This window comes from Glandiceps talaboti, chromosome 19 (genome assembly GCF_964340395.1).
Source record: "Glandiceps talaboti chromosome 19, keGlaTala1.1, whole genome shotgun sequence".
In the NCBI taxonomy this organism is placed as follows: Eukaryota; Metazoa; Hemichordata; class Enteropneusta; family Spengelidae; genus Glandiceps; species Glandiceps talaboti.
The window spans coordinates 17,815,306-17,832,695 of record NC_135567.1 but is presented as its reverse complement, the minus strand read 5'-3'; the positions used below and the strand labels follow the sequence as shown (position 1 = coordinate 17,832,695).

At 37.9% G+C, this 17,390-nt stretch overlaps 1 protein-coding gene across 1 annotated transcript in view; it reads left to right on the top strand.

Moving 5' to 3' along the window:
- The first annotated feature begins 6,006 nt into the window (after positions 1–6,006).
- The window catches only part of LOC144449916 (sonic hedgehog protein-like), a 31,287-nt gene continuing 19,903 nt past the window's right edge, over positions 6,007–17,390 (top strand). The window contains exon 1 of the mRNA XM_078140464.1: positions 6,007–6,555. Within this exon, the coding sequence (XP_077996590.1) occupies positions 6,259–6,555 (297 nt within the window). The 5' untranslated portion in view covers positions 6,007–6,258. The remainder of the gene's footprint in view (positions 6,556–17,390) is intronic.

Sequence of the window (17,390 nt, the reverse complement as noted above, 5' to 3'; positions counted from 1 at the left end):
TTTACCTTGTGAGGAAGGCATTAATTGATCCAGTATTTATTTTAAGTGGACCTAGTCTACTTGTAGCTTCTAGTCGTGTCTTTAAACATGGACAGGGACGCTTCCTTCCACTGTCTATGCTTTAAATAATACCGAGCTAGCGTTGAGAGGGAGAAGACCGGACAAGGACTGGAGTAGAGAAATAACAAATAGCGTGCAATAATCCTATTAGGAACTAATGTAAAGATGTATTTTGACAATTAATACGAAAGTGTCTAACGTTTCTCGACTCCAAGTAGCACTGTTGTTTGGTGTATGACTCGCCCCTTGGGCCTACACCGGTTGGTGTAGTTTTCAATTTTCAACAAAACCTAACACGACTGGGACAAGGTAGTGGATAATATACATAGCAAATATGAGTGAATAAGGCTTTTAAAGGCAGTACAGTAGAAATGCTTTGTGTGTCTAGACTAGCTCGTTTTCACAAAGCACTGCAATGTTAACTCTCAACTCCTCTACGTGCTTTTGTGGCGAATAGCTCGATTCACTGAATAGAGTGACTGACATTCACTTCGCTAAATATACAGTTTGTGCTTTGCTCTGTTCACAACATACACGTATTCAACTCTGATCACGAATTGGAAAATGTCACACTGGGTTACAGTAATGGGGGATACTGGTGACTTGAACCCATTGTCTGACAAATACAGCAAAGCAGTACCCTCGTCCAGGAAACAAAAGCTTATCCTAAATAAATGAATCAATCGGTAACAAGTTTTGACAGGGGAACGTCTTGAGACAAAAATAGTCTGTGTATTATAGTGGCGCTCGGATACTCAACAAGTGGTCGGAACTCTTCCTTGACACTTCATAAGTTTGGAGTGGTACAACACAATCGTTTGGTGCCCGTGTAACGTGAGAACGAAGCAGGGGATACTGGCTTAATCATAGCATTCTATATCTCACTTTTTTACTTGTGTTTCTATGAAAGAATTGTCGTGGTATGAAGGCGTTTCCGTAGACGGATATAGATTTTGCGAACTGTATCAGAAAGTGTCCAGCATAGTGTCTCCTTCAAGTAGGTTGTCGCCGTACGGAGTTCCTTTGTATGTTTGCCGTTTTTGTTTTCTCGATGGAGACGTCATATTGACGACAAAGTGGTTGTGACACTAACGGCTCGACTTATTAACAATTAGGCATGATCATGCAGGGACGGAAGTGGTTTAGGTATATTGTGCGAACTTGTAAACCACAATTTACTGTAAAATGAGTCAATGAACAAGTCAGTCAGATTAAACTATCACAGGACAATACGTCGTGCACTTAGTGGCGCCATTTACTAAAATAGTATCATCTGTAGTTGCATACCTCCCTACTGCGTCGTTATTCACACCTTCACCTCTACGAAGGTGGACAAATGACACGTTATCATGTCGACATTGATTGACTGATGTATGACATATATAGTCAACCCACACATACATACTACTTTCAACTACTAGTATATCCTATATCGCTCACACTGTGAATTTATCTCCCCTAATACATCCATGCTCGCACTAATATCTTTAATTCAACAACGAACTCACAACAGATAAATGCACGATATTCTGCATGTATATGGCCTACGATACTTTCTAACAAGCACCCTTATCGTTGTCCGAGTATTTCCTTCGCTGTTACCGTATAGTGGTATTAACTCCGAGACGTCACTTTTGTTAATTGTCACCCTAATGTGAAAAACAAACATTTTTAAGTACTAAATGTCGGCGGCTTTGCAGATTTAGTTAAATATTTTCTTTCTAAATAGCTTGTCCAAAGGACACAACGGCCTACGTACAACGGTGTCAGAGACGGCAGACAATTAAAACAGTCAACTCACTTTAACCTGCAATATCTAACTATTAATTACATATCGAACATTTTTATTTCTGAACGGTCGTCCCTTGCAAAAAAAAATGTTGGTTTTTTACGATTTTGACCGCGTTTCACCTACTTTCCTCGCCTTGAATACATGGAATGAAACGTAGTCACGTGACCTAGTAATGGGTGCCACGATTTCAAGGATTAAAAACAGCAAGAATGTCTCACTTGACTGTGAACGTTACTAACTTATCGTTTTAAGACACACAATACCCTCGACACACACAATATTCAAGGTAATGGCGGTAACCACACTAAAGACAGAGCACTTTTTTTCTTTCTATTTTTATTTTAATTGTAAACTTTTCAAATAAACTGATTAATTGATGTGACCGTTGCTGTGGATACTGTTGCCATAGATCTGATAAACAAAAGTCAATTTCACTTCCAACATAGCCGTATGTACTGATTGCAACTTGTTGTACAAGTTACTCTGATCAGCTTTCCACTCCAGTTGTCAAATTATTGTGGATAATTTTACCCTTTGAATCACCGTCAGTTCTGACCACTCCTATATAGGGGTCTGCAAGAAATCATATAGGTGCAGATTTTAGTTAAACTCAACGATTGACTCAGTACGGACACTAATATTCTCTCGTGGTTAATTTATACAAAGACAATTACCAGAAATAGGTGAAGGTGTTCCATAGGAACAAATATGATCATATTACTAAGCACTAATGTCTAAATATTTCCACGAATCTAAATTCCGTCCCGGGGCAGGGCCAGTGACGTCACAATCTGATATTGAGATGTATTTAAGGTGTGTTTGTTTGTTTGTTGACACTTAGTCCAAGGGAAATCCTATTGTGTTAATAAATATTGGTCCCTCCTTTGTTTAACGGGAAAGCTTTACATATTTTCTAAATTTAAGCCTTAGTCCGTGATAGATGGGCGGTCTTTAACACGTCCGATCCATTGCTTTCAGATTTACTGGACAATGGTAAGATTTGCCGCACAACGCCTTGATAATAATCAGCAAATTACAATGTCCAGTGTCGAGTTTTTAAATTCAGGGACATTTTGTTCTTTTGCTAACACTTTGGTTATAGGGCTAGCACTTTTGTTATAGGGCTAGATCTTTGGTTATAGCTCAGAAATAGGACTAGCACTTTCGTTATAGAGCTCGCTCTTTGGTTATAGGGCTAGCACTTTGGTTATAGGGCTAGTACTTTGGTTCTGGCTCAGACATAGGGCTAGCACTTTGGTTATAGCTCAGACATAGGGCTAGTAGTACTTTGGTTATAGCTCAAACATAGGGCTAGTAGTACTTTGGTTATAGCTCAAACATAGGGCTAGCTCTTTGGTCATGGTTCAAACATAGAGCTAGCTCTTTGGTTCTAGCTCAAACTAGGGCTAGCTCTTTGGTTATATTACTAACACTTTGTTATAGCTCAAACATAGGGCTAGTAGTACTTTGGTTATCTGGCTAGTACTTTTGATATGAGGTAAATAAAGCTTAGCAAAGGATGAGAACAGATTAGATATTATATTTTTTAAATGTCTAAAACATCTTTTCGTAAATCTGTCTACGACCACGAATATCTGCTTACTGACAGTAGCAACGGTTTGACTGGCTCTAGCAACGGTTTGACCGGCCCTAGCAACAGTGTTATCGACCTATGAACGTTTACATTTTCCAACTACTATTGTAGTAGTAAACACACGTTTCTGTACAGTTAGATAGATAACTGATGTACATTTAGAAGCACGGAGTGTGTCTACCGCCCCCAGGGGTGAATCGAAGTGTGCCCATGTACACTGAGTTGACATCTTGATTGATATTAGATTGATAAGTGCAGTTATATGTACCATTTTGTCTGACCATAGAGTCAATACCACAACTACAAGATCAACATCAGTTGAAAGGTATAGAACACACGGTATCAAAATCCGTCGGTGAAAATCTCAGATTTTGATATCTGTATGTCTGGGAAAAGAGTGTGGGATGAGTCGAGACGGATGTGTACGTGAATGTATGTTATATTAAGGTGTGTGCGCACAATCAGACTTAGGGAATGTATATAAGTTGTATTTACTCATATATTAAGTTTACAATCACACGGCTATATGCACCGTCCTTCGATCCCATAGCAGTTGATGCCCGGAAACTTGACATCTCCTACAGCTGCGCAATGAGGGATTACTGGTAACACCTTAGTCGACCATATATATCGTCTTTGTAATATTAATTGCAGTTAAAGATGACTTGGATGACAATTAATTGATTCAGCTGTGTTTTACACCTATCCATGTATGATATACTTCCAGATAAGGTGACAATGGACAGAGTGCTATATTTAGATATTACCAGCTTTGATGTGATACAGATAGTCTGTGACGTAACGACTGTCATCTTTGTGTCTGTCGAAATACCCCTATCTAGTAATAACCATTCTAGACTATTCTGTTAACTCGAATACCAAAAAAGTAGTCTTTCAACTACAAGCTGCTAATAAATACTCCAGACAGCTACCAGCTATTAATAACTACTCTAGACTACTAGTAACTACTCTAGACAACTACCAGCTATTGATAACTACTCTGGACTACTACCAGCTACTAGTAATTACTCTAGCCAACTACCAGCTATTAATAACTACCCTAGGCAACTGCCAGCTATTAATAACTACTCTGGGCAACTACCAGCTACTAGTAACTACTAACCAACACTACACAGCTACTACTAACTACTCTGGACTACCACCAGCTCAGACTATTAACTACTCCAGATAACTACCAGCTATTAATAAATACTCTAGACAACTACAAGCTATTAATAACTAATCTGGGCAACTACCAGTTACTAGTAACTACTAACTACACTGTATAGCTACCAGCTACTACTAACTACTCTGGACTACCACCAGCTCAGACTATTAACTACTCCAGATAACTACCAGCTACGAATGAATACGCTAGATATTTCCACAAACCAGTCGACTTGTCTTACAACTACCACCTACTGACAGCTACTCTAGCCAAGTCTGTTAACTTGAATATCAAAAAATTAGTTTTTTCACACCAACCTTAAACTTTTGTTTACGTATTCGAGAAAAATAATAAAATCGCGAAAATCGTGAAGTCTCGCAAAAAATATTGGATACGGAAACTGACATCAATTAAAAAGACAATATAAAACTATTCTTCCAATCTATAATGGCTGTACATCTGATAGGAAGAAATAAACAACACAGAAATCATTTAGAAAACAATGGAAAACCTGAACTAGACACTCATACATGAAAAAATATAATAAAATAAAATAAGAAATATACCTACCCCACCTATTTTAAAATTGAATGTAATCAGAACCACACAATTTTTTTACGCCTAACCATAATATCGATCGTCTTTTAACCACTATATACTAATAACCACTCTAGACAAGTCCACTAACTAAAATACCAATCAACTATATAGCCTTACCACTCTAACTAACCTACACTGACAATATTTTCCTGCCATCAACTCTCCTTGTTGGGTTTCTGTGCCATCTCCCTGTATACTACCTACATCACACATATGTACATTACCTTATTCAGTTGATAGCACTGTACTAGTAATATGTGCTGTATGCCCTAAACATCATTATTGTATTGGCAGCTTCATACGTCACGCTCTATGGTACTTAGCCTTACTTGAACTGACTACACAGTTTTGTTAATTTTTAATCTTGTTAAAATTTTTACCTAACTTACAATTTTTGCTTGAGTCAGATGCTAGCGTACATGCTATTTTCACTTCACTCATATGCCGACCAAGTCTTTAGTTTGTTCGTTGATCATTTCAATTCACTATTCTAGTCACTGAAGTCATTTGTGTACGCTCTTAATATCAAAATGATTTTCGTATTTTTTAATTATGAAATTTTCTTACGAAAAATCAGAAATTTTAAATTTATTGGGAATTTGATTGATTTTGTGGATAATTGCAAGTAAACCTGTAAGTTGGTTCTAGTTTGAATGCATGACATCGAAGGCAAGTGCTTGACAGCTATCAAAAGATATTGACCAATCACATAGCGAGCTGTCTGAATGTTGATTTTTGCCGACTTATGGGTTGGTGGTGGACTCCAATCACAGCTTAGTCGAGTCCAGCGTCTACAGGTAGCAGCACCAGTATCACGGCGAGCCAGAAGAATACTAAAGTCTACAGATTTCAATTGTGTTCCTCTCCCGCTATTTCTGTATGGTTACAAGGTGTTATATATAGAGAGAAGTATATGATCTCAACTCATGTAGACAGACGCAGCCAAGAAAGCAGTGTGAGACTGTGTAAATGTCACTTAGAATGTGGAAAATGAAATCACATCAATCGTTGTATTAGTGTTGCTTACTATCATCCAAGGGAAGTATGAAATATCTTGATCGGATCTTGGTCTTGTGGGCCGTCATATGTCTTGTTTCTCCGGGTTGGACCTGTGGACCCGGTCGAAGTAGTGCAAGACCTGGCACTCGACGTAAATTAACCGATTTAGCCGTCAAACAGTATATGCCGAATGTTTCGGAGTTTACGCTGGGTGCTAGCGGCCCAGCCGAGGGGAAAATACAGAGGGGAGATGAAAAATTTAATGAACTAACACCAAATCATAACGCTGACATTATTTTCAAAGATGAGGAAGGTACAGGAGCCGATCGCCTTATGACACAGGTAAGTAACACACTTTAAAATTAAGTCATAACATTCCACAGATAGACGATCGCGATCTATCAAACCTTGTTAACATTCACGCGTTGTAGATTTTAACATCGACCTTTCGGCTTCTAAGGACGATTCTAATTGGACTGACTATCTCAGTTATTCGTAACTACAGAGACGCGATACCAAGTAAAATGCGCCGAAACGGTGGTCTTTCTTTGTGTTAACTTGTCCAGGTTTGAGTTCGTTGTTTTTGATGTTTGGTAAAAGCCAACGTGTTATAGTTACTAGACGAGATTCAACCATACTATAGTTCATAATCTATTTAATAAGTTACTTATGAACGTTTACTAGGAGAGTGGCCTTCGTCAGGTGTGTGTATGTATTTTGTGGTCAATATTCAGTTGAACCTTACGGCGAAATTGTGTACTCAGTCATTTACAGAATCTAACATTACTGTTGGATCTCTGATCGTTTCTACTAGTGACAGTAACATAATAAACACAGATTTCGTTGAAAGATGGTAATTTTAGGTAGGATATCGTGTGAGTGCCTTATTAGGGACTTGAATTCGTTGTGTACACACTACGGTATGTACGGCTACGACTGAGGTAAAAACCCGTTCGGTGCAATCAGGTCGGTCTGACATTTTCACCGAATCAATCACTGCCAAAATGAAGATAGGCCGAGTGCTGCGTTGGATTCATTGAACTCACACAAACCACCGTCTAATATTTGGTATAATATTATGATAGCTAACACCGAGTGACCGATCCCTGTTTGTAAATTAAACGCTTGGTTTTGTTGACGGGCAAACAGACTCACTGGTGTTGACATAGTGGGCACAATTGTCAAAAGAACACTTATAGTCGCATACACAAAAACATCGCTGAAAATGACTTACATGTACAATGAACCTGTAAAACCTAGCATTTGGTGGTCTGATGATATGCTACGGAGTTAATCATGATACCGGGCTTGTTTGTAAAGATTGGCAGAATCCAATAAACCGACAGACAGACGGACAAACAGAATGCTAAACAGGTCAAAATGAATACTGTAGGGTAAAAATCCGCGTTAGCATTACAACTATACTACTTTACCTAATTTTGTTGAAAATTTCAACAAACTAATGTTTTCATAATACCGTGCATATCCTCCTAAAATAATACGCTTGACTGATACGAAATGACGTGTGTTTTCACCACCGAGTTAAGTCCCTTTGTTTCATACCGTATTGACTGCAAATGAGGTAGCCGAGGTCGTCAGTTTTAATTACGCACTGATTGACGAGATAGCCAAGTGCGTACGGATATTGTAATATAGGTGATCACTAAAGGGTGCACTCCGTGTCTGTCCACTATTATCGCAGACGTGTTTGTGTTCACCGTGTAGAAGGTAAATCATTAAAATACATGTGATAATCTTGTGTTTTATCTTAGACGATGTATACAACGCATGGTTAGATTAAAGTGTGTCACAGAGCGTAGTGACACGGGTGTATGTATGTCAGGACACATCTATCAAGAATACAGTTCAAGCAATTTCTTACTCAACACAGATATACTTCTCAGGGACACGGTGCTTTCTGAGCAAATACTGAGCACAGGTATATCTCAGGGACATGTTTCCTTCTGAGCGAATACAGAACACTATTTCTCAGAGACACGTTTCCTTCTTAGCGAATACAGAACACTATTTCTCAGAGACACGTTTCCTTCGTAGCGAATACAGAACACTGTGTATTTCACAGGGACGCCTGACTTTCTGAGCGAATACTGAGCACAGGTATATCTCAGAGACAATCTGACATGTTTCCTTCTTAGCGAATACAGAACACTGTGTATTTCTCAGGGACGCGGGTCTTTCAGAGCGAATATTGAGCACGGGTATATTTATCATGGATGTGGTTTTTAGCGATGTCTTTTTGTACACAGATACGAAGATCTCTCCCTTGATTTGACGAATTGTGGATCCTATGTAGAGATACTGTAATGATAGCTGTTTGCAATACTCAGTTCCTATCTAATGTTTATCACAGCTTCTAATAGCTGTCGTTGCCTACCGTTAACTCTGTCAATTAGAGTCGTCGCCGCCAGTAGTGTGAATATTAAATATGTTGGCTGGAAGACTCCCCTAAGTGTCAAATGTGGTTATAGACATTAGTTGGAGGTTGAAATTTATCTTGGCTGTCTTTTATTGGCATTTCCTGTTTTAATAAATTAGGTTTTCAGATGAGTGGGACGTGTTTAGTTTGAGTTAGAACGCAATCATTTCTTTTCTTAGAACGTCTACATCTTAATGATTGCTAATTAACTTACATGGTAATTTTTTAACACACATCGGACACTATTCAATCTATTCCCAAAACCGTGTCTGGCGTTACCTCGAAATTATTATGACGATGTCAAATATGTCTGTCGATAATTTGACCTCTTTGGTTCTGTTTATATTTGTCCTTGGTTTCTTGTCTTTACCTTTATCGACATTCTGTGCATCAATTGATCCTAGAATTCACCTACGTTGTAATGCCGTATCTATTTATGGACACATAATTATCCAGTTACAACCTACAATAATGCCACTCGTTTTTAACTGATTTGGCAGGCCTAATTTCATTTACGGTGAATTCATTGATGGCCTGTACGTTGTCTGTCCTGCGTGCAGCCGAACACCTTCTTTCAGTACATCTAATTCTATTTCCTTTTGTATTTTGGTAGTAGCAACGCGGGATGAGTTGGCGACAACGAGTAATTCTTGACTAAACTAACCCATTTTGTACATCACGTGTATAGTTGATCGGAACGATAAGGAAATGTCATTCAGATTTTTATCAGTATCCGCTAGACATGTATTTGTGACGTAGACAATGTAGATGTCTTGCTGTGTTATAAGGTCTAAAGATGCTAGGATTAGAAGCCGTGTGTGACGAATACCAGTCTATAGATAATATTAATAACGCCTTTCTAAAATTTGCCATGATGGCGCTCTACTTCCTGTCTGTGTGTACCTTGGGGGTATAAATAGTATAGGTTACTCAGTTAATCATAGAGCGCTGCTGCTTTCCTCGATGTCTGAACAATATGAAAAACATCCCTGATTTACACTTCTACAGAATACCAAGGAACAGAGCTCCTCAGAAACGGTACTATGAGGTGATGATACCCCCAATTTGAGTGAGGGCGCTGTATTCTCAAGTTCTTGTTTGCAGTCTGAAATAGCCTATTCTTTGGAGCTGTCGTACCTACTCTAAGTCAAGATCATATCTCAATCAGTCAAGTTACAAAATCTACATGCGTTCACGGTCAAAAACAAGTATACACTTTTACTCTAGTGATAAATAAACTTGACACTGAATAAATAGTAACACCTGAGGCTAATCTAGCACTAGCTAAGTGGTCCCAAGCTAACCCAGCTATTGGTCCCAGGCTAACGTAGCACCAGCTAATGGTCTCTGGCTAACTTAACACTAGCTAAGTGGTCAGAGGCTAACTTGACACTTTCTAATTGATAATAGGCAAACTTGACATAAGCTAAATGGTAACATGCTATCTTAACACTAGCTAATGGTCTCAGGCTAAACTTAACACCAGCTAAGTGGTTCCTGGCTAATTTAACACTAGCTAAACGTGTTGAAGGGAAGCAAGGCTACAGTGACATTGGTAAAGAAATTTCATCACAATAGAGCTACAACTTGTCACACAGTCAGTTTACTACGGCAGAGGAGATGCGATAAGCAAGTCATTTATCCGGAACGAAACCTTGAAAGTCGGTAATGTGTCTTACAGTATCTTGATACGCCTAGATTTGTACAGCAGTAGAGCTAACTTTGTTTTCGCCATGTAGACTGTTGAAATATTTGTCTTTTCTTACTTGCAAATTCGTGCAAAGCAGTGCGACCGTGTGTGTTTACTTTGCATTTATCCCTCGACAGGCCATCCTTACAAATAACAGTAGACCGACAAAGCTGCTAAAAACAACATGGCTGCCGTGAGCTGAAAGACTTCACAGCCCCGTCAAATCGATGTGTAACACACAACCATAAGTCAGTGAATAACTCGCTTTTTTACTTGATTTGTTTATCACGGAACAAAAAGGCATTTTGAAATCGTGGGAACCAACACGACAAAGGACTTACTTAAATAACAGAGTATGTCAGCGGACAACGCTGCAGGTTGATACTATAAGTTGTAGAATGGCAATTTGGCACGGAGAAAAATATACAATGCGTGACAAAGGAGTTGGGAGAAAAGAAAAAAGCTGAAAGTTAGGAGAGAGAGAGAGAGAGAGAGAGAGAGAGAGAGAGAGAGAGAGAGAGAGAGAGAGAGAGAGAGAGAGACACAGAGATACACATCGAGGAAGAGATAGAGAAGAGTGAGTCCAACTAATTGAACATGAATTCAATAAAGCAGAATAATCGTCAATTTGATTTGTAGAAGTGACTCATCACAAACTACATCGTATAATGCTATGATAATATAATATATATATCACATATATGACGTCAGGCCTACTTATGCTGTGACGTCACATTTATTGTTATCTACATATTCAGTCGGCTTCTAATAGTTTATCGTTCATACCGTGTTCTACAATCTTATGATAAATTTACAATTTCCATTTACAAATGGAGACATGAATATGTACATAGATACATACATACATACATACATGCATACATACATACATACATACACACACACATACATACATACATACATACATACATACACTATACATACATACATACATACATACATACATACATACAGACAGACAGACATACACATACATACATACATACATACATACATACATACATACATACATACAGACACACAAACATACATACATACATACATACATACATACATACATACATACATACAAAATTAACACATGTTACAAGTGTACAAAGTGACACATTCGTCAAATCGATAATTCACAGAGTACTCCATTTGTCGCTTCAATCTTTACTTTTCAATCATTTGATTGAAAGGAGTGATCATAAAATGGCCGTGTACCTACAACACACCTATCTAGTGTGATATGTTTGCAAACAAAATCCAAATACAAGAGATGTTATTATTTTAACCAAAGCCCAATTAAAGGTGAAAAGATCCCTGGGTATCGACCGCTATTGAATACAGCCGATTCAATAAGAATAGTAAAGAAGAGGAAAGCAAAACAAACAACTAACAAGACTGACTACATAGTAAGCATTGTACTCCGTGGTAACTACCACCTGCTCCAGAATACAGAGTAGTGAGTTGTTGGCATCGGTGCGTACTTTTACCAATCTAATACCATCTAGCGTACCCCTGTATATTCGATGATGTCTAGTCTATCTATTGACATCGTGTCTACTTCTGTCTATCCAATGACATCTAGTCTATCCCTGTCTATCCATTGACATCTAGTCTATCCATTGACATCTCGTCTACCCCTATCTATCCATTGACATCTCGTCTACCCCTATCTATCCATTGACATCTCGTCTACCCCTATCTATCCATTGACATCTCGTCTACCCCTATCTATCCATTGACATCTCGTCTACCCATGTCTGTCCATTGACATCTAGTCTACCCCTGGCTATCCATTGACATATAGTCTACCCCTGTCTATCCAATGACATCTAGTCTACCTTGTCTATCCATTGACATATAGTCTACACTGTCTATCCATTGACATATAGTCTACCTTGTCTATCCATTGACATATAGTCTACCTTGTCTATCCATTGACATATAGTCTACCTTGTCTATCCATTGACATATAGTCTACCTTGTCTATCCAATGACATCTAGTTTACCCCAGTTTATTCAATGACATCTAGTCTACCCCTGTCTATCCAATGACATCTAGTCTACCCCTGTCTATCCATTGACATCTAGTCTACCCCTGTCTATCCAACGACCTTTAGTCTACCCCGGTTATACACTTCTATTTATTATGCATCAATCACAGACTACAGGTTGAATTACAATTCTGGTTAGATTTTATCCTACATTGAAAAAGTTGAACACGGTGGTTACGTAGCTTTGTGTGATACATCTAATGTGCATGTTTAACGATTCAATTACATTGGTACATGCAAACTGTGGACATATAATCGCTGTACACTTTATTCTGTTTGGTGCATATCGGCAGTTCTTTTGAGGTACTTGACTACCCATCCAAGGTCGGTTCCTTGCACGCTAGTGGTGTGAAATACTTAACGTGAAGGTATTTCTAAGTATATTGCTATTTGACGGTACCAGGCACAAACCGTGCAGGCACAGATCTACGTATTTCCATTAAAAAACCATAAAACACGTCCGAATGTTGATCAATTAGACTACTTAGAAATTGTCCAATCAGAAAGTGTTTTCGCCAATCATATACGCATCCTTTCCCTTTTGTACGGAGTTATCGACAGCACGTTATTTCTAGTTTATGGTGCGAGAAAATAGTTTTGTGAAAAAATATTTAATGGTTCCTATATCCGGTCGATTGTGACACCCCTGTGATAACTCGGGAACACTTTACGTTTGATGTGTAAACACAGTATTATAAATTGCTACAGTGTAGCACAGTGTTATATGTAGCAACTTATTTGTGATCATATCTGTAGATTTTTATTTTAAAAAAAACATTCTACTTTAGATATATTTAAATATCACACTTTGCATATACATGTCAAACTTTGTATATAAGCCTTTGAAATTTCATCGTGCATGTATTATGTATGTATGTATATATGTATGTGTATGTATGCGTGAATGTATGTATGTACATTATGTATGTATGTATGTATGTATGTATGTATGTATGTATGTATATATGTATGTGTATGTGTGCGTGCATGCGTGAATGTATGTATGTATGTATGTATGTATGTATGTATATGTGTGTGTAAGTGAATGTTTGAGTGTCTGTCTATCTGTGTCTATATATATGTCTGTCTGTGTGTGTGTGTGTGTGTGTGATTCATACCACTTCTATGTACTAAATCATACGTATCAACTATGTAGTTACAATGTTGTCAAGTGATGGTACAAAATCTAACGTGACATATTGCCGGCCTATACAAAGTGGAGTTTGTTGAAACAAGCTTAGACGGTGTCGTAGGAGGACGACTGTAGCTGTGAATATTGATGTTACAGATAGCACTGATAACTCCAACAGCCTCTTGTGTCATCATAATAACTATGACATTATGAACTATCAAGTTATTGTCAAATCATATCAACGGTCATAATTGTCCAACAGAAATGACATCAATGGTGTCTCCTACTGTACAAATACAGCATGATTCTAAAGCAGGCAATGAAGTAATGCTTACACGTCATTAAAGCCAATTTAGGTAGATTCGTGGCATTCCAGATGTCTTTAACTCTTATCTCCGTTTATCTATACATTATCACAGTCCGATGCTGTTTTTGTCTGTTTTTCTAGGACTTCTTATCAACTGTAACTATGTGCATAGCGAAGCAACCAAGTGACAGAAATAAAATCGGAACTCCGTATTGTCAAAGACATACACATATGTATTTGTTCTACTCTATACTTATACACGGTGCTAGGACTATACAGTAATGTCATGCACAGATACTGTGCTAGGACTGTTGTAATGTCATGCACATATTCTGTACTAGGACAGCATTGTAATGTCATGCACAGACACTGCTAGGACTGTTATAATGTCATGCACAAACACTGCTAGGACTTGTAATGTCATGCACATATTCTGTACTAGCACTGCATTGTAATGTCATGCACAAAAACTGCTAGGACTATACAGTATTGTCATGCGCAGATACTGTGCTGAGACTTGTAATGTCATGCACAGATACTGTGTTGGGACTGTTGTATTGTCACGCACAAACACTGCTGGGACTGTTGTAATGTCATGCACAGATACTGTGCTGGGACTGTTGTAATGTCATGCACAGATACTGTATTTTAATGTCATACATATAAACGGTGATTTTTCGGATTTGTATTCACTTCATTACACATAAAACAAATTAATATGTATGAACACAACATCTATGAAATGTCTAATAGTTAGAGAAATGTTAATGTTATATAAAATATGTAAATTATTTGTATCAGCCATAGACAAAGTGACCTAGCCAATCAGCATCCATCGTTAAAGTGACCTAGCCAATCAGCAGCCATCGTTATTCAATTCTCCAGCATTTTGTTCCTTATAATGTAAATACTTTTGTAACTCTTCTGACAATAAAACACAGAAAAACATTCTCTCTCTCTCTCTCTCTCTCTCTCTCTCTCTCTCTCTCTCTCTCTCTCTCTCTCTCTCTCTCTCTCTCTCTCTCTCTCTCTCTCTCTCTCTCTCTCTCTCTCTCTCTCATTCAAAGATCTCTTACCCCAGTTTTTAAGTGCGTTTTAGGAAATAAATACTTGTACTATGAATACAGTGGTTATTAATGGTATATAGAATATATAGGTATAGAGGTGGGCGTAGGTCCATTGTTGTCAACAGGTGAGGTCTCCAAGTTAGTTGGTATGTTACCAGGTAAATGAAGTGAACATAACTCGATGTTCCCATTTTAAACATTACGCAAGCAGAAAGAGTAGCGCCATTCTTTGCCATGGGACTGGTCACTCAGGCTGTTGGTATGTGCTAGTCTTGTGTCAATGTGTCGGATCATAATGTGATTATACCTTATCAAGCCATCACATTTTAGTCATCATAACGGATTTACACTGTTGTATACTCAACTAGGCTACCTCCTTCTGTCACTTGAATTAGACTATAATGTATTTACTTAAATTAGTGTATATCTCTCTGTGCAGTAGTCTAGTCACGGTAGTAGTATGCTGAAATAATATATTTCTCCCGGTCAGATGAAATTGTGTTGTGTACTGTTTTCCTCTGCACATATCCACAAACTACACAAACACACCCACATGTATATATATATATATATATATATATATATATATATATATATATAGAGTCTAACGGAACATCAAAGCCCAACATGGAACAACCCGCCAACACTTACTTGTCCGCACCCAATAACCCACACAATAACAACCAACACCTCCACACATACAACACCTACCCACCGACACAGACAATAGTGATGGTATTTCTATTGTCTACACTCTATATATACAGCACACCCAGAGAGTAGGCCTCAGAGTGTCTGATGATCGCAATATGCGTGAAACTCCGAGTTACACCCAAGAAAGAGTTCCAGTACTACCAAAACTATATATATATATATATATATATATATATATATATATATATATATATATATATATATATATATTAGCACTGACCGACTCTACATAAATTGTAGCACTGATTGAATCTCTATATAAATTGTAGCACTGACCGACTCTACATAAATTGTAGCACAGACCGACTCTACATAAATTGTAGCACTGACCGACTCTATATAAATTGTAGCACAGACCGACTCTACATAAATTGTAGCACAGACCGACTCTACATAAATTGTAGCACAAACCGACTCTACATAAATTGTAGCACAGACCGACCCTACATAAATTGTAGCATAGACCGACTCTACATAAATTGTAGCACTGACCGACTCTACATAAATTGTAGCAGAGACCGACTCTGCATAAATTGTAGCACAGACCAACTCTACATAAATTGTAGCACAGACCGACTCTACATAAATTGTAGCACAGACCGACTCTACATAAATTGTAGCATAGACCGACTCTATATAAATTGTAGCACAGACCGACTCTACATAAATTGTAGCATAGACCGACTCTATATAAATTGTAGCACAGACCGACTCTACATAAATTGTAGCACAGACCGACTCTATATAAATTGTAGCACAGACCGACTCTACATAAATTGTAGCACAGACCGACTCTACATAAATTGTAGCACAGACCGACTCTATAAATTGGGGCAATGACTGACGCTCTTCATAAACGACAGTCGTGCCTATATATATTTATGTTTAAGTTTTGGTTGCCATAAGTAATGATGTGACAGTGAGTATGCGGCGTAAACCACATCGTTGCCATGGCAATAATGTGATAATACGCATGTGATGTACTGTGCCATATCTTGTCACTAATATTATTTACTAAAGATCGAGCTCGGTGCCGACATTCTGTTGTCAAGCCATCAGTGGAACGTTGAGATGACAAAGTCTGAACATATCACAGTTTTTATGAGTGTCTATAGTCAGTTAGTGTACAATTACTAAAGATAAATGTTACTTTTACAGCTTAGTTTTAAAATTCTACCCAACGTTGCCAGAGTGGTACATGAGATAAAACTTGTGTTGCTTAGAAATACAGATAATTTATCTACAATTTCTAATGAGGATGTCATCATTACTGTAACCTGCAATTCCAGCCTATGTTTGGATAATCTAGATAGCTATTCTGTTTAGTGGTTGCCACCCCTCATATAAGCAATATCCTACTGATGTACACACACACGTATATATATATATATATACCGAATAACTGACGGATTTTAAAGTACATGGATACTGCTCTAATGAAATAGTTTTGTCATTCTTCGTAAATAGAATCAATTAATCAACTGAACGGCCTACCATCCACCATCTTAATATCCAACAAATCGCAGGTTTTATCAAACTTTGTGTTGAATCTTTCTTCCACATAACAGCAGAACATACTGTATACTTTAGACAGCATAAAACGCTAAGCTTCCCAAAGGTAACAAGAAATACATGTCGATGATCTTAATGTGACCTCTGACCTCAGGTTACATTACTTCAATAACTTAATGAAAATTAAATTTGAATTTCATGAAGATGAATATTGCCTAGGGTTATTTTACACCATATAGTGCACACCCCAAACCA